Genomic DNA, 25,762 nt, shown 5'->3' on the forward strand with positions numbered 1-25,762 from the left:
CATTTAGATAATAATTTAAAGTAAACAACCAAAGATGTTTCCTACCCGCTGTCAGATTATTATTTTTTAAACATGTTTTAACTAGTGTTTATAATAACTAACCAACCCCCACTTGTGTGTGTGTGTTTGTGTGTGTGTGGGGGTGTGTGTGTGGGTGTGTGTGTGTGTGTGTGCTATTGTGTTGTCAACTGTCAACACCTCGTGCGTGTTTCGTGGATATATTTATCATTAGTTTATTTACGATTGCGTTTGGTTTTATTGACTTTATTATAATTATTTTTATCATTATAGTTTTTATAGGTCATATTTCTTGTTTTATTTATCGTATTATTGTTTTTATTTGTTATTATTTCTTTGTTTTGGTATCGTTTTAATGTAAGTTTAAAATATAACGTGAATGTACGTTTAAACTTCTATTAGTGAACTACTTAAAAAACTACACAATGTGGGAAGAATAAAAGTTGTATCATGGCGCTATATAAATAGAGATTATTATTATTATTATTATTATTATCATCCACGCTCAGTAAACCTGTCGATTGAAGAAGAAACAAAGAGGAGTTTTGATCTGAATATTTTAGACGCTTTTAACAAAACAACTTTCTCAACAAACAAGTCGAGGAATCTTAAATGGACACGGTCTTGTGGTTCGATATCTCACCGCTCCGTCTAGGCGGGCGGACCGTCCATAACGTTCAGCGTGACTCCGTCAACCCGTGCGGTTATGAGTTTGCTATCAAACGCACACTCGGTTCAAACCTCATCCCCGACTGGCCAATCAGGACACAGCTGGCACAACGTTCCACGAGCCCGTCCAATCAGGCGCGGCCTGCAGTTGTTGTTGCTGACGTCATCCAGACTTTGTTGTTGCTGCAGACGGACGCGGGTGTGGAGCTCCAGACTGTCAACACCTCGACGCTTTCTCTCCCGGTTCTCGCGACTCCCTGACATGTCGGTGAACATGGACGAGCTCCGGCACCAGGTCATGATCAACCAGTTCGTCCTGACGGCCGGATGTGCCGCGGACCAGGCGAAGCAGCTGCTCCAGGCGGCCCACTGGCAGTTCGAGGTGAGGGAGCTCGAAGGTCCACGAGCGTGTGGTTCCGTGTCCGCCGGCCCGTCTCCGTGGACGCGGCGGGGGATCTGTTGTCGTGGATGAGTTGACGCTCCGATGCTAAGGAGCTAAGCTAACACCCAGCGGGGGTTTGTTTACATCGTGTCAATGCTAAAGCTAGTTGTTGTTAGCGTAGCTTAGCTCATGTTCGACTAAAACTGAAAAAAAAATACTTTCAAAAGTCAACAGTTCGAACCACAGTCGACGTCATTTGTGTATTTTTATGTTTTAAATAAACTCCTGTGATTTCCTTGGATGTTATTTCACCAGCAAACACCCACTCGGGAAAAGTGGGTGAAAGATCACGACACATATGATCTGCTTCCGTCATAAACAAACTTCTCCTCATCGATTTTTTAAACTTTAAAGCGGTTTTTTATCTGAACCCCTCCCCCCTAAAAGAACAACCTAATCTCCATTTTTTCATACAACAAAGCCATTCCTTCATGAAACAGTTGTGAGTACAGGAAGCTCGAGTGTTGTGGGAAACATTTGTGGAGAACTTGAGTCATCAGGACGTGTGTGAACTTGTTGCCTTTGTTTGGATTGTTCTCAACACGCTCAGGAGACTTCCTGTGTGGACTGACCGCTGACGTGTTGTGTGTTTGTGTGCAGACGGCGCTGAGTTCCTTCTTCCAGGAGACCAACATACCGGGTCACCACCAGATGGTAAGAGCCGTGACTCACTAATGTAATCTTTTCATGGTTTTATTCACACCAGACTGATCTTTCTCGTGTGTTCAGCAGATGTGCACGCCCAGGAACACCCCGGCCACGCCGCCCAATTTCCCGGACGCCATCACGATGTTCTCGAAGCTGCGGGCGTCGGAGTGCGGCTCCGGCCCCTCCAACATGGCGTGCTCGCCGCCGGCCCCTTCTTCGGGTTACGGGTCGTTCTGGGCGTCGTCGCCGCCCAGCCACCAGCCCGCCTGGCTACCGCCCTCCTCGCCCACCTCACACCGCACCCATCACTTCCACATGCAGAGCGCCCCCATGTGGCCCCCCGCCGCCCCGCCCAGCAACTCCCAGCAGCCCACTGTTGTCTCGGCCTTCCACGGACAGAGATGAGACTCTCGTGGGGTCACACTGGGGGGGGACAGGAAAGACAAAAACTTTGTGAAACCAGCCGCCACAATGCACTGACCATGAGTTGTGGGACAGGAAGTGACCAGCAGACACATTCTCCTGGACAGGAACAGAAACATCTGTCGGAGAGAAGTCACGACTGGCTGCTGGATATTTACGTTTTTTTAAGATGTTCAAATCTGGTTTATAAAAGATTTATTTAGTTTCTAGTTTGGACAAATAAAGTTGCAACTTTTTGTTGCTGCAATTTCGTGTGTTTTGAGTCACAAGGTATGTCTCTGCCATGTCGTGTCATCCTCGACCTCTAGAGGGCGCCAGAGTGGCCTCGGCGTCACGTTGCTTGTTTCGTCATTGTTTAGGATTGATTGATTGTTGACCACCTGAAGGCCTCCAGTGGTCTACATCTGGAATGGCGTCGGGTCCAGGAGGTCGGCCGTGTGCGTCTCCAGGATGGATCCCTGGGACGGGCAGCCAAGCACAGAGCGAGGCCGACCAGAACCACACGAGCCTGAGAAACACACATGAGTATCTGTGTGTGTGTGTGTGTGTGTGTGTGTGAGAACTCACCCCTGCTCTCACTTCTGTGAGTCGAGCTTCTGCTCCTGTCTTCAGTCTTACATGAACCTGCAGGAAACATGTTATTATGACAGAGTAAGGTAAGGTAAGGTAAAACTTTATTGATTAAATTATTTTTTTCCAATAGCCACAGAAAATACAGCAATTTTTCATGAAAAAGAAATCAAAATAAAATAAAATAAAATAAGAACATAAAGGGAAAGAACAAGATGACACAATCTAAGTCTAAAGATAAAGAACATAGGTCAAAGAAAAAGGATACAAAGACTAACATAGAACAGAACATCCAGATACTTTCACTCCACTCCTGCCCCCAAACTCAGAATTGTACAATTTAACGACGACATCATCAGAACATTTACCATCTTTTCCTGAGATGTTCGGAAGTTTGGTTTCCAGCGATGCGTTCAGGCGCCCTCGGTAAACGTGTCCGTCGAGCCCCACGATGTCCACCTCTTCTGACTGACACGCATGTGAGTGAGAACCTCTCAGGTGTCGTTCGGGTCACCCGTTTCCTACCTGAAGCTCCGCCTCCGTCTGATGTTTGGACTGCTTCGTGCGCCGCTGACCGCCCGACGCGGCTGTGTGGCTCCGCCCACTTTTGCGTGACATGACCTGGTCGGCCGCTGCAGAAACACCGTTGCTGCTTTAGGGAATAAAAACAGACAATAAGATCCGATAGTGGAGTTGTGTTTGTTCAACAAGACATCGATACACAATTTCTTTCTATTTCCTTAGCTTTCCAATCATATTTTGGCGATGACTGAGGACGAGAGGATACAGTATGTCACCTCCTGTAGTGATGCCGGAACTGCTCCAGAGCGTAGACGGTGAACGGTCGCATGGATTTGTGCGACGGGAGACCAGGAGACGACGGGAGAGTCACTAACCTCCTGCAGACACACACGGTTCACGTTGAGCGCGAGAAGACGTGTCACCACTAGGGGCAGAAGACTCACGTTCCGGGGGAGAGTTTGGCGATGGGTCGGTCACATGACAGGCAGTGGAATCTGTCGATAAGTTGTCTGGGAAGGAAGTCAAGTTTTAAACATTTGTTTCAACATTTTCTGGCGCATCCACTGACATTACTTTTTTACTTTTTGTGTTTTCCTGAAAACAAATGTGCTGTAGTATCCCTCAAGAATGTACTGCCTGCCTCAGTTACTTCCTGTTTAACTTACTTCCTTCCTTAGTTACCTCCTGCTTCACCTACTTCCTGTTTCAATGACTTACTTCTTCAGTTACTTCCTTCTTCAGTTAGCTCGTGTTTCACCTACTTACTGTTTCACCTACTTCTGTTTTCACCTACTTCCTGTTTCACTTACTTCCTGTTTCACCTACTTCCTGTTTCACCTACCTCCTGTTTCAATTACCTCCTGCTTCAGTTACTTCCTTCTTCAGTTACGTCCTGTTTCACCTACTTCCTGTTTCTTACTTCCTGCTTCAGTTACCTCATTTTTCAATTACTTCCTGCTTCAGTTACTTCCTTCTTCAGTTATCTCCTGTTTCACCTACTTCCTGTTTCACCTACTTTCTGTTTCACCTACTTCCTGTTTCACCTACTTCCTGTTGCACTTACTTCCTGCTTCAATTACTTCCTGATTCACTTACTTCCTGTTTCACCTACTTCCTTTTTCAGTTACCTCCTGTTTTACCTACTGCCTGTTTCCCTTACTTCCTGCTTCAGTTACATCAGGATTCAGCTACTTCCTGTTTCACCTACTTCCTGCTTCAGTTACATCAGGTTTCAGCTACTTCCTGTTTCACCTACTTCCTGAGTCCTGCCGCGTCCTGGTTCTCCGGCTCCTCCTGGGTCTGAAGCTTGGACTGGATCTTCTTCCATCGGTCCTCCAGCTGCTTCTTGACAGAGTCCAGCTCCAGCCGGTTCAGCTGCGAACACTGTCAGAACCCGTTCCTCGTGCAGAACCTGGGACTCACCTTGTAGTCCATCTCACTGGACAGTCGCTCCATCAGCTGCTGCCAGTTCTGCTCCTGACCCAAGACTCGGTTCAGCAGCTCGTGGAACATGGAGTTCAACTGTTCGGTCACTGAGTCGAAGTCCCTCTGACTCACTTTGCTGTCCAGAACCATCTGATCCACTTTCTGGAACCAGTCACATGATCACACAAAGAAGACCAGGACCTCTGGTCACGTGATCACTCACCAGCTCCGTCTCCAGCGCAGGCCTGGTGCTCGTCTTCTGCTCCAGATCCTGAAGAGACCGGGTCAGATCCTGAAGACACACGGGAAGACATGATGACATCATCGGTCATGAGATGTCGGAGGTCTCACCGTCTGCTGCTTCATCAGGCTGTCAATCAAACTTCTCTGCTGCTCCAGGTCTTTGCTCAGCCGGTCGGTGACCAGAGAACCTGCGGACACAGGAAGTGCATGGTCTGATCCTCACAGGAAGTTGGATGGATCTAACAGGAAGTGACATCACCTCTGTCCACCAGCTGGTTTTGATCCGACCTCCGTTCCTCCAGCAGCTTCACCCTCTGGTCCAGTCTCTGGTCCAGGAGTCTGCCCAGGTCTCGCAGGACCTCCAGGGTCTGCAGGCTGGACCCGGGCAGTCCTGACTCCTGAGTCCCCCAGAGACCTACAGGGACGTCTCTGGACTCTCTGGTGTCCAGAGGTTCAACCTGTTGGGACCAGATCGGTCTGAGTGACACACCTGACACGGACATGAGGGTTTTACCTGCTGGCCCAGGACCAGGCCGGCGTGGAGGACCTCCCAGGTGACACACGTCTGCCACAGAGAAACTCAGGTGAAGCCAAACAGGAAGTGATGTCATAGTGAGTTTTCAATGTGCCTTCAACCTCCTTCATCTGCTCCTGGATGTCGGTCACTTCCTGTGCCCTTTCCTGGAGCTCCTTCATCTGCTCCTGGAGGACCTCCACCAGCTTGGACGGCTCCTGGAGCTCCCTCACCTCCTTCATCTCTTCCTGGAACTCCTTCACTTCCTTCATCTGCTCCTGGAGGAGCATCACAATTTTCATTGGCTCCTCGAGCTCCTCCATCTCCTTCCTCTGCTCCTGGAACTCCTGCATCTGCTCCCGGAGCTCCTTCACTTCCACCACCTGCTCCTGGAGGAGCATCATCTCCTTCATCTGTTCCTGGAGCTCCTTCACCTCCTCGGCCTCCCTCGTCTGCTCCTGGTTTTTCATCTCGAGGAGAACCTTCACCTGCAGGAGATCAGAGGGAAGACCTGCTCATGTCGAATCACGATACAATGATATTATATATAGTGATAGTGTAATAACAAGTATATATGTGTAGTATTGTCCAGTACTTGACTCTGGTGTTGTGATAGTGTAGTAACAAGTATATATGTGTAGTATTGTCCAGTACTTGACTCTGGTGTTGTGATAGTGTAGTAACAAGTATATATGTGTAGTATTGTCCAGTACTTGACTCTGGTGTTGTGATAGTGTAGTAACAAGTATATATGTGTAGTATTGTCCAGTACTTGACTCTGGTGTTGTGATAGTGTAGTAACAAGTATATATGTGTAGTATTGTCCAGTACTTGACTCTGGTGTTGTGATAGTGTAGTAACAAGTATATATGTGTAGTATTGTCCAGTACTTGACTCTGGTGTTGTGATAGTGTAGTAACAAGTATATATGTGTAGTATTGTCCAGTACTTGACTCTGGTGTTGTGATACTGTAGTAACAAGTATATATGTGTAGTATTGTCCAGTACTTGACTCTGGTGTTGTGATAGTGTAGTAACAAGTATATATGTGTAGTATTGACCAGTACTTGACTCTGGTGTTGTGATAGTGTAGTAACAAGTATATATGTGTAGTATTGACCAGTACTTGACGATGGTGTTGTGATAGTGTAGTAACAAGTATATATGTGTAGTATTGACCAGTACTTGACTCTGGTGTTGTGATAGTGTAGTAACAAGTATATATGTGTAGTATTGTGCAGTACTTGACTCTGGTGTTGTGATAGTGTAGTAACAAGTATATATGTGTAGTATTGACCAGTACTTGACTCTGGTGTTGTGATAGTGTAGTAACAAGGATATATGTGTAGTATTGTCCAGTACTTGACTCTGGTGTTGTGATACTGTAGTAACAAGGATATATGTGTAGTATTGTGCAGTACTTGACTCTGGTGTTGTGATAGTGTAGTAACAAGTATATATGTGTAGTATTGTCCAGTACTTCACTCTGGTGTTGTGATAGTGTAGTAACAAGTATATGTGTGTAGTATTGTCCAGTACTTGACTCTGGTGTTGTGATAGTGTAGTAACAAGTATATGTGTGTAGTATTGTCCAGTACTTGACTCTGGTGTTGTAGTATTTACAGACCACATGACTTGTAACTGCTTTCATTTGTTTTCAAACCAAAATATGTCCAAACATCAGCTTTAAAAGCCGCTGGACTCATTGTATCCTCTCGTCCTCAGTCATCATTCTTTCTTTAGCTGCGGAGGACGTAATGACTGCTGCCATCTAGAGGCCAGAAGTTTTATTGCAACACAAAAATGAACAAACGCTGTGAATATTTGCGTATTTCACTTTAATTACTTTGATAAATACATTGAATATATAAATATTCGATACATTTCTGTTGACTATTGATGAAATATTGTGTGTATTACTGCGACACTTAAGTGTGTCGATATCTTCTCACACCGACCGTGACTCGTCAACAACACTTCACCAGATGACTTTTCATTTCCTGACAAACAGTGCGTTACATTCCTGAGCGTGTGTGTCTGTGTGTGTGTGACATTCCTGAAGTGTGCGCGCGTTGGTGTGTGACCAGTGTCACACGAACTGCTCACCCCCCCCCACAGCTCGTTAATTAACCAGCCCGGGCATGAAATATGTACGAGTGTGTGTTTGTGTGTTTGCCAAGAGTCAATAATTCATCAAATTATGTGTTACTGAGGAAAAGCGGGTGCGTCGTCATGGCGACGGGTTTGTCTCCGAGGCTCCTGATTGGTCGGTGGGCGTGTCGTGGGAGAAGACGGGCGAGCGAGAGCGCCCCCTGCTGTGACCCCGGCCGCGAGGGGTCAGTATGAATGATTTAGATTTTCGAGTGGCTCTCAGGTGAGGTGGCGCCCGGACGACACGCCGGGGTCATCCGAGATGCCCCCCCCCGTCCCCCGTCCCCCTCCAACGCCTTTGTCTCAGCTGTCATCATCATCCTCGGGTCACTGGCGCCGCTCCAGGTCCTGGACCTTCTCCCACACTGAAGCGCTGACAGTGACCAGGGCCCGACCCCGGGCACGACCAGGGCGAGGACCCGGGGTCGGTCTGGCCGGAGTTTGACCGACAGTCACGTGATGATGATGTCATGCGTTTGCTTCGTGTCTTTGTTAGCAGCAGAAATGTTACATTCTTAACTGATTTTATTTTATTCATCTGCTCTTCTGGTCGTTAGATTAGTAGTTAAACAAGTTACTCTGTGACACATGATAGTTGAAAAAGTTAAACTGAAGGCAAAACTTGTTAGCTTAGCTAGAGGCTAACGCTAATGCTAGCAGATGGGTTTCATATATATATATATATATATATAAATTGTGTTCAGTGTAGATAAAACAAAATATCTTTTTTAATATCAAGTGGGGGAGACATTTTAAAATGTGTTAAATATATATTTATTTGGTTAATTCTTATTGTTTGTGGTGTAGATACATTATAGAATGAATTAAGTAGATACAATAAATTTAATAAAATAAAACAAGCGACTTGATTACATTTTAATTTAATTTTTTTAAAGAATAAATACAAATAAATAATTAAAAGAAAGATTAAAATAATGAATCTTATGAATCTTATGACTCGTACATTGAAGTTGTTGAACACAAATGTAATAATTAAACACAAAGACATCATGAATAAAATGGTATAATCAAAAATCAAAGTAAAATGTTGACAAAAATAAATATAATATTCATAGATTTGTGGGCAAATGTTTAGATATTTCTCTCACCCGGGTCAGTTCGTCTTCACACTTCTGGACTCGCCCTCGGAGACTCTCCTCCTCCAGCTCCGCCACCGGTTCTGGGTCCGTCCCGGGTTGATCCATCGGAAGTCCGGAGCGGAGGATCAGATCCCGGATCCCGAGGTGGGTCAGCAGCGCGTGAAGAAGACGGTACAGAGAAGAGAAGTCCACCGCCGCTCGGTTCGAGTCCCGGATCGACGAGTCCAACAGGTCCAAGAAGCTGACGGACGACATGATGGGGGATGATTGACACTTGGACACGGAACCTGGAGTCCGTGTTCCCAACTGGTCCAGAACACGCCGGTCAGACCTCCGGGATACTGCGGTGGTTCCGGCTGGTGTTTCCAAGTCCAATGTTCCCAAACATGACCTGCGGGGAAAAGATGTGTCAAGTTCACGAGCTCACCGGAAACCACCAGTTAAGTCCGTGAAATAAGACGCGGTGCAGCGACAACAACACGCAGGTATGTGACGTATCTTCAAACAGACACGTGACTCATGTGTCAGCGGTTCTGTTGGGTTCGTTAGGATTTACTATACTGGACACTTGAGCCCTGTAGAGGGACCGTAAGGCCGGGACAAACCGGATGTAGCGCTTGTAACAACCTCTTACTTTATGTTGTTACTTCCGCTGGTCACCACGCTGGACACAAACCGGAGCGTTTTCGGTCGCTAGGCAACAGAACCCCGCGGTGCGTTCAAGGCCTCGCTCGTTAGCAGGCAGAGTAACTGACTGGGTGAGACGACGTTTACTTTCATTTCCTTTTTAAATGTCAAAGCTTTTTTCACTTGTTGTATTATTCTACTTGTGAATATTTTTTTTATGTTTTTATATTGAGGGAAATTGTTGTGATTTTTCTTTTATTGAAGCAACTATTTTTTAAATTATAATTAAAAAACAATTAAAGCAAAAATATGTTTTATTGATTGAAGAAAATGATTTGAGCAATTTAAAAATAACATTTTTGATTGAGAATATTTTTTTTATGGAAGGAACTCTTTATTAAACTTTTTATTGTATTTTCTTTTAGTTAAAAGGCGTTTTTATCATTAAATTGATAACTTTTCATGATTGAACTGAAATTTTATATATATTTATATTGAAGTAACTATTTTAAAAAAATTAAAAAAAACCTTTATTGAATAAACGTTATTTTATTTTTCTTGAAAACGTTTGTTTTTATTTAATCAACTTTTTCATTGGATTTTATTTATTTAATGGACTTTTTTGTTTAAAATGTATTTCTTTGTTAAAGTGATTATTAACAAATAACTATTATTTTACATAAAATAAATGTTTTGAATTTTTTTTTTATGAATGATGAAGAAACAAATCCCGCCTCATGTAGATCAGCTTAAAAAACTTTATTTAAAAAAAACCTCTAGCAAAGACACTGTCGTGCTCAGATCAAACTGAAGGGGGCGCTGGTCCTCAACACCTGGTCCTCTCCAGGTACTCCTACTTGATCCGGATCTCGAAGCAGAGACAGTTGCACGACTCGCACTCCGGTGGCTGACACGTGCACGCGCAGTCCCAGCGTCCCAACTGAAACGACAAAAAACGTCCGTCACACCTGAGCGCGTCATCACAGAGGGACGGAGGGGGGGGGAGCTCACGGTGGGGGTCGGACAGGTGCACGGCAGGCACGCGCGCAGGCTGGGCGCGCGGAAGTCACACATCTGCGCCAGGTGGAAACACTGGTCACACACGGAGAAGTCCGGGCAGCAGTCGTGGCAGGAGCAGCGGTCCTGAGGACAGAACCACCTGAGGGTCTCTTCTGCGAACACGACTCTGGTCCAACTCACCTTCAGACAGAACCGGACCCACAGTCCGACGCCGACCAGAACCACGTACAGGGCCACGGTGATCATGAGCACTGCAGGCAGGGGGACGGCCAGCTCCCACACGGGCACCACCTGGAGACCACATGAGATCCAGTCCTGGAGACTTCACAGTCGAGGGTTCGAATCCCTTACCATGTTATCGTCCGCCGCTCTCATGTGACCACATCTCCGCGGAAAAGTGGAAGCAACTCAAACCCAAACTCTCCATCCTTGTCTTCCTCTTCTTCAGAAGACCCTCTTGCTCAAAGGCACTTCCGCTGCAGCCAAACTCCCGAAAAAAAGAAGAGGATCCGCGACGACACACCAGTTTTTTTCTTATTGTTTCTATTTACAAAGCTGCAGGTGTGAGGTTCACCTGTACAGGTTTCTACACAAGTGGCGAATAAAACATGTTTACGTCTGAAAAACAAACAAAGCTCCGTCTTTTCCCGCCGCTCCCGAAAAAGTTAGCTTAGCTTCAGGGACAGCTGCGTTCCCATGGAGACAGACGGAGCCTTGTAAGGGACACACCGCGCCAGGGAGACAAAGCGAACGAAAAAACATTAAAAAAAAACGAGTAAACTTTCCCAGGTGACTACAGGATGAGTTACGTTGACAAAGGGTTAATTCGATATACATTTGTTATTAATATTATTATAGATATGAGCTATGAATAGAGGCTGAGGGTCTTATTAAAATGACTTTTCACGTGTTAAGATGGTACTTGATTCAAGATTGATTGATATTCTTCTCACATTGAGGACTGAAGTTGTTTCAGAAGTACATGCACATATTAGAACATATAATACACATTATAAAGACAATGCAAACAATAAACAAGATTCAAGAGCAGCTTTATTCGCCAGTACATATTGAAGTACAAATGGCATGGTGGGAATTAACTGTTCAACAATAATTAAAAAACAAAGTATAACAGTTTTAGTAAAAAAAAATTAAACAGTCCTTTATATTGTAAAAAAAAAAGACATTTTTAATGTAGCAACTAGAGCTCAATGGCCTTGGTCTTCATCTTGATCTGAGGATGTATCTTGGACATGAATTGTTCCCCCCAAAAATTATGAGTATGATATATTTGTATGAATTTTAATTCACATACTCTGAAACCAATTCATTCTTTAGCCAACATGAGGGTGAGTAGAAAATAAGTGAAACTTGAATTCTGGGGGAATATCACTTCAATTGAAGCAAAATATTGGTTAGACAAATATTTGAAGCTACACATTTCCTCATACATAAAAGCGTGAGCAATGGAAAGTACAAATATACCAATTGAATTAAAATATCTGAAGGAAAAACTAGTCAGGACACAAGATTGCAACTGCAGAATCCTTTATTGAACCACAGGTTAATAGTTGCATAACAGACTCGTCAGCCCAGTTTCCCACCGGTACTTCACTGCAGATGTTTGTAGACTTATTGCATTTCAGGAAACTAAGAGTCGCTGCAGGGAATCCGCCGCCGCGTGTCAGCACCAGACGACGTCTGGCAGCTCAGCCCTGGCTAACCGTCCTCTGAGGTCACTCTAAACCTGATCAGATTAAGAGCCGAACGGAAAGAAAAACTACTCCTGCGCCGCATCCAGCTGCTTCTAGAAACTGCATGCAAGACCCTACAATCTGGTTGCCATGACGACACTCCCAACAAGTATGGAGACTCATCGTTTTATTGAAACACTTTGAAGTACAAAACAAAAAAGTTACACGAAACGGCTCCTCCTCGCCGCGGCACGAGACCTAAAAAGAAAACTTTAAAAAGGTAATAAACAGAGGGAGCGGTAGTGGGGAGACAGGGGGGGTCACCACTCATCCCTGATGTTGTGTGGAGCGGTGCGAGTGGGCTGGAGCGAGCCTGCCCCCCGGCGGTGGAGGGAGGTGGTGATGTTACAGAGTCCCATGTTTGTTGGAGGTAATTCACGTGTTTGCTATCAGGAGCTGCGGAGGGGGGGCAGGGGGGAGGAAGGGCAACAGCAGCACATGGGAGGGGGAGGGGCGTCTGTTTAAATGGCTGTCCAGGAGAGGTGGGGGAGGCTGGCAGCAGCTTCTAGAAGCCGTGGACTTTCAGCTGCTCCTCCTTGACCATGTCAATCTGGTGGGAGAGGAACACATATGTCAACATCCGGGGAGAAGCCCGACACGACGGACTGGAACTGAAGACTCACCTCCATCAAGAACTGGCAGATATTCTTTCTCTGGTCACCCTGAAGCTGGATCACTTCACCATACTCTGGGTGCTCGATCACTGTACCATTGCAGGCGAACTTCTGTCGAGGACAGGGAGGCGTCAGAAGAACAAACAAACAAACCGCGGGAACACGAGAGAGGTGGGATCGGTACCTTCTTCAAGGCTTTGAGCAGCCTACGTTTATCATAGTCAACGGCAATGCCCTGGACAGTGGTGAGGGTCTTCCTCCCGTTCCGCTGTTGGATTCTTATGTGGATGTAGTCCTCAGTCGCAGCTGGGAGGCGGTCATCACCCTTAGTTGCATCAGCAAAGGGGTCTGTGGGGGGCAGACGACACGTTAGGACGAGAGCAGTGTTTGTAAACAAGACAGTGACTCGGTGACAATTACAGAATAGAACACAAAAAGAACAATCGTTTAATTAAACATACACTATAGTGAGATATAAAATAGACAAACGCCAGAGAAACCTCCTTCCTTTGTCGTGTCGTCATCTGGCACCGGACAGTCGAAGGGTCAAATTACACCATCACCGCGCATGCGCCAGCGAAGCTAACTGCTAAGGGATGCTAACGGCCGCTTTGTTTTTAACGAAAACATCGGATGGACGTCCGTGTCCGTAAGACGATCATAACAAACACTTTTGACATCTACGAGCGATCGCCGAACACTAGTTCTAGTCCGCGGTCTTAAAACCAGGACGAGCGGGGAGACAAGATGGAGGCCCTTAATGGCGACCGGTAAGTCCCAGACAGGACAAAACATCCAACGACAGGGATTAAAACACACCGTAGTTAAAACGGAATGTAAGAAGCAAGTTAATCCGTTTTAAGTTATGATTAATGATTTTAAAAATATGAGGTAAAAAAAAAAAATGGTCTTCTTGTCGCCCGCCCTTCCCCCACTCGGGCCCGCGAGGCAGGAGAAACTCACCAAAAGTGTTGAGGTTCTGGATAGCGGACATACGACACGATTTGCTTTCCTCTCGGATGATAACTTCGTCAGCTGATGGATCGTCGGCGTGTTGTGGGGAAGTGCAAGTGGCTGGCGGGGGTCTCTGGTTCACGGTGACGAAGCTCGACGGCTCTCGGCTGCTCTCTCAAAATGGAGACGGTCGCTCTCCGGAGCAGAAGAAAACAAGCCTTTATAGACACGCCCCGTCATACGTCACTGGCCACCGGCCGCTGACGTCACCGGCCGATGAAGGCGCCGCTTCCTTGTCCAACTTTTCTGGAGGATCAAAGTCTCCTTCAAGTCTGAGCTCGTGGTTGACGGATCGTCCGCTTGTTCGCCACTTAAATGAATATAAAATCATAAATACTTCATTAATCCTCAAGTGACTTTAGAGTGACTTCATTCGAGACGTAATAACATGTTGTTTTTGTGACCCGGCGACGAGATAAACCGCGAAAGGTCATGTGTTTTTGTAGATAAACACGTTCAAGATTTTTTTTATTGTTGTTATGCTAATGTCACATGTCTTCCCGAGACTCTCGCGTTAAAAGTCAAGAGTAAAGCACAGAGTAAAAAACAGAAAACAAGATAAAAACAAGGTTATATGTTGCGGGTGAACATTGCAGACATTCATAAGTCGGAGAGTAAGAGACAATGAAAGGTAGAATCGAGGTAGAAAAGATGTACTTCCTCTTACTCCCTTCTGAGCATGTGGATGATGCAATCTGTTTTTATTCTTTTTCTCGCTTTGTTCTTGATTTGTGAACATATTTGACGTTGTGAACAACCTCCAAACAAATAGAGACAACAATTAAAAGTGAACTAATAAGTAAATAATCTTTATCATCCTTCTTCTCCATTTATTGATTGATTGATTGATTGATTGGTATGCCTTCATTATATCCCCTTTGAAAACGTAAAAAACGGAATATACAAACACATTATATATTAGAAGATTTTATTTTATTTATTTTATTTTTTTTTACGTTATTTATTTATTAATTTCTTTTCGGTGATTGCCTCGCGCCACATTTTTCTATGTGGGATTTCTCTATGGAGATCAATAAAGTATATATTGATGGATTGATTTTGTTTTGTTATTATATTATTATATATTTTTTATATCTTTTGTATTAAACATACCAAAAACAATAATACAGTTGAATAAATAAAAACTACAATCAAGGAATAAAACATTAATAATGATAACTTAATTATAAATAAAAGATAAAAACGTAAATTAAACTTAATAATAAATAAAATAATGATAAATATTTAAAAAAAATAGATATACATTGGTACGAAATAATAAACACTAATACAGAAAATAATTCACACACAGACAGACTATATAAGTAGGAGAGCAGGTTAAAACAATAAAAAATAATAATAATAAATACGTTTTATATTTGTGATGAATAAAGTCAAACGGACATTTTATTGTATTTGTTTTTAATTATGTATATCGAGTATTTTTACATTTAAATATGGCTTTACATTGTTTTTATTATCGTCGAAGAAAACTAAAATAAATATGACGACTTCAAACATTAAAAACAACAACACGGTAGCGCGTCTAGCTAGGCTAAGATGTGACGTCACAGTCAGCTGACCTGCTCACATGACTCCCAGACTTGTTCCTGTTGTGTTCGGCGTCTGTCTGGAGCTCGAGCTGCACCGTCATGCCGCGTCTGGTCTGACACGAACCGAGCCGAAGAACGACACAGAACAATGATCCGGGAGGAACCCACGACTGCGCAGTGACGTCACACCTTGAGAAGTAAGTCTTGAGTCGCAGCTGTTTTGACTCGTGTCTGATCAATGGAAGTGAACAGGAAACTGATGACGCTTCGATCACGTGACGAGAGATCATCACCTGCAGACTTCAGTTCGAAGTTCAAGGTTTTTCTTCCACTTCTGCGCGACTTTTTTAACTTTACGGAGCGAATCATGGAACCGTTTCCTGTTCCCATGGTGTTTCTGCACGCGGTGACGTCATGATCGTCAACGTGACGTCGTGTCTCCTCAGGTTCGATCGTTATCTCCGCCGAGCGAAGGTCAACCATGGGTCCGGAGAAGAAGAAGCTGGTGAACATCGTGGTGCTGGGCGTGGGCTTCATGTTCATGTTCACGGCGTTCCAGACATGCGGGAACATCGAGGTACGAGGTCCAGGTGGGAGGACCCGGAGCACCTGGAGCACCCGGAGCTGACCCGTGTGTTTTCCTGCAGCAAACGGTCATCAAGAGCCTGAACAGCACGGACTTCCACGGCAGCGGCTACACCAGGTGACCACAGTCTCAGGGTCCACCAGGGTCTGCTCAGAAGGTTGTCGGTACGATCCCCTGGTTCTCTCTCTCACAGCATGGCCATCATCTACGGCGTCTTCTCCGCGTCCAACCTCATCGCTCCGTCCGTGGTGGCCGTCATCGGACCTCAGGTCTCCATGTTCTCCAGCGGTCTACTCTACAGGTACAACCCCTCACCCGCCCCCCCTCCTCACCCCGACACTGACAGGTGCTCGTCTCACCTGTGATGCTCCTCAGCTGCTACATCGCCATGTTCATCTACCCGCTCACCTGGACCTTCTACACGGCCTCGGTGCTGGTCGGCATCGCAGCAGCAGGTGAAGATATTATTGTGGTCACACCACCTGAAGTTGAACCATCTTCATCTTCATCATTATCTTCCTCTTCATCATCATCTTCATCTTCATCATTATCTTCATCATTATCTTCATCATCATCTTCATCATCATCTTCATCATTATCTTCATCATCATCTTCATCATTATCTTCATCACCTTCATCTTCATCAACTTCATCATCTTCATCATTATCTTCATCATCTTCATCACCTTCGTCATCTTCATCATCTTCGTCACCATCATCGTCATCACCTTCATCTTCTTCATCATCATCTTCATCATCATCACCATCTTCATCATACTGCATGATCATTGTCATCACCTTCATTTTCAACATCATCATCTTCATCACCTTCGTCATCATTATCTTCATCTTCTTCATCATCATCACCGACATCATTATCTTCATCTTCATCATCAACTTCTTCATCATCTTCATCATTATCTTCATCATCTTCATCACCTTCGTCATCTTCTTCATCATCATCTTCGTCACCATCTTCATCATCTTCATCATCCTCTTCGTCACCGTCATCTTCATCATCATCTTCATCTTCATCACCTTCGTCATCTTCATCATCATCTTTGTCACCGCAATCTTCATCATCATCATCATTATCTACATCGTCATCACCTTCATCTTCATCATCTTCGTCACCGTCATCTTCATCTTCATCATCATCATTATCTTCATCGTCATCACCTTCATCTTCTTCATCAACATCTTCATCATCATCACCATCATCATCATACTGCATGATCATTGTCATCACCTTCATTTTCAACATCATCATCTTCATCACCTTCGTCATCATTATCTTCATCTTCTTCATCATCATCACCAACATCATTATCTTCATCATCATCTTCGTCACCATCATCTTCATCTTCATCATCATCTTCGTCACCATCATCTTCATCTTCATCATACCGCATGATGATCTTCACCGTCATCTTCACCATCATCTTCATCATCAACACTAATGTTCTCTCCATGTCAGTATTGTGGACGGCTCAGGGAAACGTTCTGGCCATCAACTCCTCAGACACGACGATCGGACGCAACAGCGGAATATTCTGGGCTTTACTTCAGTTCAGGTGAGTGAGGAGCCTTCCTTCTTCTCCTTCTCCTTCTCCTTCTTCCTCTTCTCCTCCTCCTCCTCCTCCTCATCGTTCTTCTTCTTCTCCTCCTCCTGCTCATCGTTCTTCTCCTCCTGCTGCAGCTTGTTGTTCGGGAACCTCTACATCTACGTAGCGTGGCACGGACACGACCACATCACGAGTGAGTCGTTTGATACTAGCCCTTTGAAAGAGCGCCCCCCTGAGGTAGAGGCAGGTCCCAGCATCTGTGGTGTGTCCTCAGATAAAGACCGACAGAGCGTCTTCGTCACTCTCACCGTCATCAGCCTGGTCGGCTGCTTCCTCTTCTTCCTCATCAGGAAACCCCAACCGGAGTCCGGCTTGTTGGACGAGAGCGAGACGGCGGCCGACTCGTCCGAGGACAGCAGCACGTCCAGGTCAGTGTCCCTGACTCGGACCCTCGAGCCAGTAGAGGAACCAATGAAGGGCCACTAGTTAATAACCTTTGACCCTCTGCAGCGTGCCGCACTCTGGCGTCAGCTCGCAGGCTCTCGACGCCTTCGGTAAGTTACGCACTTTTATTCTGAAATATGTGCCACACTTTTATTCTGAAATATGTTTCACACTTTTATTCTGAAATATGTTTCACCCTTTTATTCTGAAATATGTTTCACCCTTTTATTCTGAAATATGTTTCACACTTTTATTCTGAAATACTGTATGTTTCACACTTTTATTCTGAAATATGTTTCACCCTTTTATTCTGAAATATGTTTCACACTTTTATTCTGAAATATGTTTAACCCTTTTATTCTGAAATATGTTTCACACTTTTATTCTGAAATATATGTTTCACACTTTTATTCTGAAGTATCGTTCTCACTTTTATTCTGAAATATGTTTGACTCTTTTATTCTGAAGTATGTTTCACACTTTTATTCTGAAATATGTTTCACCCTTTTATTCTGAAATATGTTTCACTCTTTTATTCTGAGATATTTTTCACACTTTTATTCTGAAGTATGTTTGACTCTTTTATTCTGAAGTATCTTTCTCACTTTTATTCTGAAATATGTTTCACCCTTTTATTCTGAAATATGTTTCACACTTTTATTCTGAAATGTGTTTTAAACTTTTATTTTGAAGTATGTGTTACTCTTCTTCTGGTGTTGATTCTACTTCCTGTGGTGTGCAGTGAAGGCAGGTAAGCTGCTGGTCACCAAGGAGATGCTGCTGCTGAGTCTGTCCACCGCCTACACGGGTCAGTGACCCCTGACCCTTCATCTTCCGTGTCGCTCTGGTTCCTGACTGTGGTTCCTGACTCTGGTTCTGACCCGGCAGGTCTGGAGCTCACCTTCTACAGCGGCGTGTACGGCACGTGCATCGGCGCCATGACCCGCTTCGGCCAAGATGCCAAAAGTCTGATCGGCATCTCCGGCATCTTCATCGGTCTGGGCGAGATCTTGGGTGAGTTTCTTCATCTTCTCTGCATGACTTCCTGTCACCTGACCGCATTCCTCCGGGTGACCAGGAGGGGGAGTCTTTGGGTTCTTGAACCGGGGGAACCGCTTCAGCAGGAACCCGGTGGTTCTTCTGGGCCTGGTCACGCACTACCTGGCCTTCTACCTGATCTTCCTGAACATCGCCGCCGACGCCCCCATCGCCCCGGAGGAGGGGACCCAGCTGATGGCCTACATGGAGCCCAGGTACCCGACCTCGGTTCCGGGGTTGAAGATCCTGGTCTCACGTGTGGTCTCCCCTCAGCGTGGCGGTCGCCATGATCTGCAGCTTCCTGCTGGGCTTCGGCGACAGCTGCTTCAACACTCAGCTGCTCAGCATCATCGGCTTCCTGTTCCGCGAGGAGAGCGCCCCGGCCTTCGCCGTCTTCAAGTTCATCCAGGTGACCCTCGCTCCCCCGACCATCACGGACCATCGGAACCTCTGACCCCCGTGCTCTCGTCCTCAGTCCATCATGGCGGCGCTGGCCTTCTTCTACAGCAACTTCCTGCTGCTGCACTGGCAGCTGCTGGTCCTGGTTCTGTTCGGCTTCGGCGGCACCGTCACCTTCTTCATGGCCGAGTGGGTCGCGGTGGCGGGCAGGAGGACGGTGGACTACGACGGCATCTGAGCTGCAGGTGAGAAGAACGTCGGGTGAACATTTTAAATTCTTTAGTTTCTATATTGAAACGTTGAATCAGTTTCTGTCGTTTTATTTTGAAATAATTTCAAAAATATATATTTTTAAGATAATAAAGTGTCTTTACACATAGAGTTTGATATTGTAATTCAAATAAACATGAATATTCTTTAATTCATAGTATTTTGAATTCATTATAATAATGTTGGTATAATGGAGTCACCAGACATGACCAACAGAGCACAGATCATTCCATCATGTTTTAAAAAACAGCGTTTAAATTGAATTTACCAAAAGAAAAAGAAAATATTTGACGTTTTAAATTAAATGTCTATATTAAAAAAAAAAAAAAAAATTATTGAATTCAGTTATTTAAAAATGTAAAGCTTGAGAAAACATTGAAACGATGAAATTCAAAGTTTTAATTTTTAATGTCGCGATGACACTGTTGTTCTTCCAAACGTGTGTTTCAGGAAGCTGACGTCGAGCCAAGTTTTCTACTTCCTGTTTCCAACTGATGACTCACAGGAAGTTCACCTGGAGTCCAGCGTGCACACTCTCTCTCTCTCTCTCGCTCGCTCACTCACTCTCTCACCTTAATTGAACCACGAATCCAGGAAAACCAAAAGGGGGCGGAGCCAAGAGCTCGTCTGTTTCCGTCTTTACTTTTTTAACATTTTTTTCCCCCCGGGACTCCGGCTCGGAGGTCGCCCAGGCTGGTGGTCCTCGGAGCCGGTGCCTGAGCGGGGCCCACTGTGGGACTGGGTCATGTGACTCTCGAAGAAACTAAAAGGGACTAGTTTTCGGAATCGCCTGTCGGAGGGAAATCTTTTATACTTGAATGATGTCGTAATTTCTATTTGAAATAAAATGGTTTGATGTTTAATATTGTCTCAACGCACACACACACACACACACACACACACACTTGAAGGACAAGTACCTTTGGTTTCCAATAACAGTTTTAATATATGTATTTGTAGGAATGTCTTCCCTGGACAAGAAAAGTACGATCAAGGCTCAGTATCTGAGATAAAATCAAAACATCAAAACTGTAACAAACGTTAAGAAAATAATTTCAAAAGTGCAGCGATTCAAGTTTCAAAGTAACACAAGTGTCCAAGGTTTAGTCAAATCTCCTGTCGGTCAGCGGAGCAGCTGCAGTAGCAGACAGGTCGCCAGCAGGGGGAGCAGGAGGCCCGCGGACGTGCAGCCGTTTGTGGTGGCGACCGGTTTGTTGGTCCCTGGAGCGCTGGTGCTGGACGGCGGAGACAAGAACGGCCCCACGGTATTCTTCAAGAAGGTTTTGTAGGCTTGGATTTTGGTGAAGACCGTTTTGGCTCGGGAACGCCTGGTGGGGACGGGGTCGCCCGCCAAGACCGCTGCCTGGAACCAGGACCCCTTGACTTTACACATGAGGGGACCTCCGAAGTCTCCCTAAAGACAAGACAGTCAGTTGCTGTAATAATGCATGAAAGGTTGAGGGGGGTCGGGTGGGGGTGTCTGACCTGCTGCAGGGTAAGGTCGCTGGTGCACAAGGAGTCTGTGGACGAAGAGTCGCAGTCGACCACCGTCGTCTGCTTCTCCTGCAGGACTTGTTCTTCTGCAGAGAGACGTTTGAGTGAGAGGCTCCTGAGAGGAGTCTCGCGTCTTGAACTCACCTCCTCCTTGTCCTGCGCTCCAGCCCGCCGCCCAGCAGCTGCTGCCCACAGGGAAGGCCAGGGTGTCGTCCAGGCAGATAGGCTGGATGTAGTTGGAGAGGTGGGGTGTGGGCGAGAGGTGCAGGACCGCCACGTTGGAGCCGTTCTGGCTGCTTAGCGTGATTTTGGTCACGTTCAAAGTGACCTCGAATGAGTTGGAACCATTCTGCTTCAGACGCCCCAGAACCACCGTCCACTCAGAGGGATGGACCGGGCTAAGGGCCGACCAGAGAAACAGAACCACGGACTCGGACCTTGAACCGCCATAGCAATGCTGGGTAGTCTCACCTGGGGATACACTTGGCTTCGCTCAGAACGGCGTCCACCGCCACCAGCGAGCCGCCGCACATGTGGGTTCCATTCCTCTGCAAACTTGCCATCCACGGCCAGACCCCGGCACTGGCCACGGAGCCGCTCCCGGAGAGCCTAGAGTTCATCGCTGCTTGACCGCAGACCACCGCTGGAGAGGCCGTGGACGCAAAAAGAAACAAGGGGTCGAATCAATCAACCCGGACGGATCCTGGTACCAAATGGGTTGGCAGTTCAATCCCCAGTGTGGCCACATAGTTTAAACCAACCTTGCTTGTGTGTTGTCGCAGGTCTGTGCACGGTGGTCACTGGGGCGACTGTGATGTCCGGCTTCGTAGTACACGTGACGCTGCTGTCACTGTCGTTACCGGAGGACGCGTGGCTCACAAAGCCCGGTAGGTTACTGGCGATGGTCGTATTGATCCACGCCTCGTACTCCGACACTCGGGCGTAAACCCCAGGTAATCCGGGTCGGGCACATCCTATCCCAAAACTCACCACGCCGAGCAAGAGCCAGCGGTCCTCCTGCTTGGTCACCAACGGTCCGCCCGAGTCTCCCTGCAGAACGAGCCCAGGTCTTAGAAGGAGTCTCGTGCAGAAGAGAAGTTAGACTTTCACCTGACATGAGTCCTTCCCTCCTTCTTTGAGTCCAGCACAGACCATGTTACTGGTGATGCCAGCATAGGAACAGCTACACTCTTTGTTCCCGATAATTGGGACCTCCACTTCCATCAAATTCCCAGGACTCGGGAGACCGACTGTGGGGGGTCAGAAGGTCAGTTATCATCGGAGAGTGGAGACGCTGGGCTCCTACAAAGAGCCCAGAGTACCTCTTTGGATTTGAGCATGAGAGGCAACCTGCTCATGACATCAGAACGTATTGGTCTCACCGCCCTCCATGATGTTCCCCCATCCGGTGACCCAAGTGCTGACGCCGGTGAAGAAGGTGCTGTTGGATGCAGCGAGACAGACGGGTAGGATGTAGTTGTTGAAGCTGACGGTGGAGGACATCTTGAGCAGGCTGATGTCATTGTCATTGGTTTCCGAGTTGTAGTCTGGGTGATTGATGACTTGGGTCACCGTCCGAGTTTCCTCATTTGGGTTGGATGTTACCAGAGTCTGAAGACCCATGTGCACCTCCAGGCCGGCTGTGCTGGTACTAAGAGTCACATCCAAATATAAGACTAGTTTATTTCACATGATTGTGTGTGTGTGTGTGTGTGTGTGTGTGTGTGTGTGTGTGTGTGTGTGTGTGTGTGTGTGCGCGTGCGTGTGTACCTTTCAAAACAGTGTGCAGCGGTCAGCACCCACTGGTTGTTGATCAGTGACCCTCCACAGAAATGATCACCTCCCTTTTGAAGACTGACCTGCCATGGCCAACTTCCATTACCTGCGACGGCTCCGCCCACAATCCGCGTGTTCAAAGGTGGCGCCCCACAAACTACACACCGCAAGACCACAGTCACACACCATAACACAAGAACACAAAAACACCATAACACAAAAAAAAAAAAAAAAAAGTGGACAATCACAGGGACTCACCGCTGAGCTGTGCCCGACATCCTAGAACAGAAAACAGTAAATGTCACGTGACCAGAACGACAACTGATACCAGGAAACAAGTTTTTTTCTCAAGACAAACCAAGTCGTTGACAGCTGACTAGGAGCCCGACCTTATCTGACAGGTTCGACCAGGTCAAAAAGGTTTAAATTCCTGGATCATGTAAAAACAATGGAAGTTGAGTGATAAGCTTTAGCTCCTGTATGTCTCAAGGTCACACTGGATACCAGAGCTGCTGTACAAGGCATCGTTGCTGTGACGGAGGAGGAAGTTAAAGTACTGTTGAAGGTGTTAATGTGGGTATACGAGGGTATACGAGGGTAAACATGGGTTTAAAAGTAAAGCGTAGAAATCTAGAGGCGAGAGAACTAGAGGGTGTAAATGTAGAGGGTATTAAAGTATGTACCAATGTAAAGGCTATAGAATGAGAGGGTATCAAGATAGAGGGTGTTTTATAGGTTATTGTCCTTATCTATACAGGACAGTGGGAAACGTTTTCTTGGTTTACTTTGTATGTCTGGTACATAGAAAAACTGACAATGAAGCTGACCTTGTATAACAGAAGACGGTATCAAAGAAGAGGGTATAGAAAAAGATGAGGAGATAGAAAAAGAAGAGGGTATAGAAAGAAGAGGGAATAGAAAAAGAAGAGTGTATATAAAAAGAAGAGGGTATAGAAAAAGAAGAGGGTATCGAAATATAAGAGGGTATAGAAAAGGAAGACGGTATAGAAAAAGAAGAGGGTGTAGAAAAATAAGAGGGTATCGAAATATAAGAGGGTATAGAAAAGGAAGACGGTATAGAAAAAGAAGAGGGTATAGAAAAAGAAGAGGGTATAGAAAAGGAAGACGGTATAGAAAAAGAAGAGGGAATTGAAAAAGAAGAGGGTGTAGAAAAGTAAGAGGGTATAGAAAAAGAAGAGGGTATAGAAAATAAGAGGGTATAGAAAAAGAAGAGGGTATAGAAAAAGAAGAGGGTATAGAAAAAGAAGAGGGTGTAGAAAAATAAGAGGGTATCGAAATATAAGAGGTATAGAAAAGGAAGACGGTATAGAAAAAGAAGAGGGAATAGAAAAAGAAGAGGGTGTAGAAAAATAAGAGGGTATAGAAAAATAAGAGGGTATAGCAAAGAAGAGGGTATAAAAAAAGAAGAGGTCATAAAAAAAGAAGAGGGTATAGAAAAGAAGAGGGTATAGAAAAAGAAGAGGGTATAGAAAAATAAGAGGGTATAGAAAAATAAGAGGGTATAGAAAAATAAGAGGGTATAGAAAAAGAAGAGGGTGTAGAAAAATAAGAGGGTATAGAAAAGGAAGACGGTATAGAAAAAGAAGAGGGAATAGAAAAAGAAGAGGGTGTAGAAAAATAAGAGGGTATAGAAAAAAAAGAGGGTATAGAAATATAAGAGGGTATAGAAAAAGAAGAGGGTATAGAAAAAGAAGATGGTGTAGAAAAGAAGAGGGTATAGAAATATAAGAGGGTATAGAAAAAGCAGAGGGTATAGGAAAAGAAGAGGGTGTAGAAAAATAAGAGGGTATAGAAAAAGAAGAGGGTATAGAAATATAAGTGGGTATAGAAAAGGAAGACGGTATAGAAAAATAAGAGGGTATAGAAAAACAAGAGGGTATAGAAAAAGAAGAGGGTATAGAAAAATAAGAGGGTATAGAAAAAGAAGACGGTATAGAAAAATAAGAGGGTATAGCAAAGAAGAGGGTATAAAAAAAGAAGAGGATATAGAAAACGAAGAGGTCATAAAAAAAGAAGAGGGTAAAGAAAAATAAGAGGGTATAGAAAAATAAGAGGGTATAGAAAAAGAAGAGGGTATAGAAATATAAGTGGGTATAGAAAAGGAAGAGGGTAAAAAAAAGAAGAGGATAAAGAAAAAGAAGAGGGTATAGAAAAATAAGACGGTTTAGAAAAATAAGAAGGTATAGAAAAATAAGAAGGTATAGAAAAATAAGAGGGTATAGAAAAAGATGAGGCTATAAAAAAATAAGAGGGTAAAGAAAAATAAGAGGGTATAGAAAAAGAAGAGGGTATAGAAAAAGAAGAGGGTATAGAAAAATAAGAGGGTAAAAAAAAGAAGAGGGTATAGAAAAATAAGAGGGTAAAGAAAAAGAAGAGGGTATAGAAAAAGAAGAGGGTATAGAAAAATAAGAGGGTAAAGAAAAAGAAGAGGGTATAGAAAAAGAAGAGGGTATAGAAAAATAAGACAGTTTAGAAAAATAAGAAGGTATAGAAAAATAAGAAGGTATAGAAAAATAAGAGGGTATAGAAAAAGATGAGGGTATAGAAAAAGAACATATAAAGGAAGTATAGAAGTAGAGGGTAATGATGTGTAGAGAAGGTTGAGGGTTGAATTCCTCACCAGTGACCAGCAGCAGCAGCAGAGCCGCGAGCAGACGAGCGTCCATGACTGACATTGAGTTGCAGGCAAAATGACTTTATCGTCATGTTCACCTGCACACCTTCACCTGCACACCTTCACCTGCTGACACGCCCCCACATCAACACTCACCTTTTCATGCTGTTGCACAAGATTCTGCTCACACAACATTCATAACACAACACATCATGGGTTCAGACGGTCACACGACCTCACCTGAGCGA

At 45.0% G+C, this 25,762-nt stretch overlaps 6 protein-coding genes across 7 annotated transcripts; 2 read left to right on the top strand and 4 right to left on the bottom strand.

Moving 5' to 3' along the window:
* The first annotated feature begins 852 nt into the window (after nt 1-852).
* On the top strand, nt 853-2,441 carry ubald2 (UBA-like domain containing 2). 2 transcript variants are annotated; one of them, XM_087809882.1, is made up of 3 exons: nt 853-1,069; nt 1,730-1,783; nt 1,859-2,441. In XM_087809882.1, the coding sequence occupies exons 1-3, from the start codon at nt 950-952 to the stop codon at nt 2,180-2,182; spliced, it is 498 nt and encodes a 165-aa protein (XP_087666008.1). In that variant the 5' UTR covers nt 853-949; the 3' UTR covers nt 2,183-2,441. The 2 variants fall into 2 exon arrangements, with proteins under 2 accessions (XP_087666008.1, XP_087666009.1); XM_087809883.1 differs by having other exon boundaries at nt 854-1,069; nt 1,862-2,441.
* Nucleotides 2,379-9,195, bottom strand: LOC148064571 (uncharacterized). Its single transcript, XM_087809880.1, is given in 14 exon segments — nt 2,379-2,757; nt 2,760-2,824; nt 3,139-3,238; nt 3,296-3,422; nt 3,568-3,669; nt 3,736-3,801; nt 4,548-4,666; nt 4,715-4,879; nt 4,941-5,009; nt 5,069-5,148; nt 5,220-5,456; nt 5,459-5,525; nt 5,597-5,962; nt 8,735-9,195. Coding segments are annotated over 14 exon segments (1,968 nt in total). The 5' UTR covers nt 8,981-9,195; the 3' UTR covers nt 2,379-2,598.
* Nucleotides 9,196-10,096: 901 nt separating this feature from the next.
* LOC148064572 (uncharacterized) lies at nt 10,097-11,041 on the bottom strand. Its single transcript, XM_087809498.1, has 4 exons — nt 10,724-11,041; nt 10,553-10,663; nt 10,364-10,495; nt 10,097-10,292 (listed from the first exon to the last, which is right to left on the bottom strand). Exons 1-4 carry the CDS (start codon nt 10,745-10,747, stop codon nt 10,206-10,208), a joined length of 354 nt encoding a protein of 117 aa, XP_087665624.1. The 5' UTR covers nt 10,748-11,041; the 3' UTR covers nt 10,097-10,205.
* Nucleotides 11,042-12,236: 1,195 nt separating this feature from the next.
* Nucleotides 12,237-13,880, bottom strand: eif1 (eukaryotic translation initiation factor 1). Its single transcript, XM_087808519.1, has 4 exons — nt 13,704-13,880; nt 12,925-13,088; nt 12,750-12,851; nt 12,237-12,676 (listed from the first exon to the last, which is right to left on the bottom strand). Exons 1-4 carry the CDS (start codon nt 13,732-13,734, stop codon nt 12,632-12,634), a joined length of 342 nt encoding a protein of 113 aa, XP_087664645.1. The 5' UTR covers nt 13,735-13,880; the 3' UTR covers nt 12,237-12,631.
* Nucleotides 13,881-15,346: 1,466 nt separating this feature from the next.
* mfsd11 (major facilitator superfamily domain containing 11) lies at nt 15,347-20,472 on the top strand. Its single transcript, XM_087808514.1, has 15 exons — nt 15,347-15,504; nt 15,754-15,884; nt 15,955-16,010; nt 16,087-16,194; nt 16,269-16,348; nt 17,371-17,467; nt 17,593-17,651; nt 17,733-17,886; nt 17,969-18,012; nt 18,645-18,710; nt 18,791-18,916; nt 18,981-19,155; nt 19,214-19,349; nt 19,416-19,584; nt 20,060-20,472. The coding sequence occupies exons 2-14, from the start codon at nt 15,789-15,791 to the stop codon at nt 19,575-19,577; spliced, it is 1,359 nt and encodes a 452-aa protein (XP_087664640.1). The 5' UTR covers nt 15,347-15,504; nt 15,754-15,788; the 3' UTR covers nt 19,578-19,584; nt 20,060-20,472.
* A 58-nt stretch (nt 20,473-20,530) lies between these two features.
* On the bottom strand, nt 20,531-25,653 carry LOC148064575 (transmembrane protease serine 9). Its single transcript, XM_087808510.1, has 10 exons — nt 25,521-25,653; nt 23,138-23,158; nt 22,874-23,036; nt 22,486-22,754; nt 22,214-22,353; nt 21,865-22,153; nt 21,575-21,746; nt 21,248-21,501; nt 21,095-21,189; nt 20,531-21,023 (listed from the first exon to the last, which is right to left on the bottom strand). Exons 1-10 carry the CDS (start codon nt 25,573-25,575, stop codon nt 20,733-20,735), a joined length of 1,749 nt encoding a protein of 582 aa, XP_087664636.1. The 5' UTR covers nt 25,576-25,653; the 3' UTR covers nt 20,531-20,732.
* Between the last annotated feature and the right edge of the window lie 109 nt (nt 25,654-25,762).

This window comes from Callionymus lyra, chromosome 15, assembly GCF_982586985.1.
Source record: "Callionymus lyra chromosome 15, fCalLyr1.hap1.1, whole genome shotgun sequence".
Taxonomy (NCBI): domain Eukaryota; kingdom Metazoa; phylum Chordata; class Actinopteri; order Syngnathiformes; family Callionymidae; genus Callionymus; species Callionymus lyra.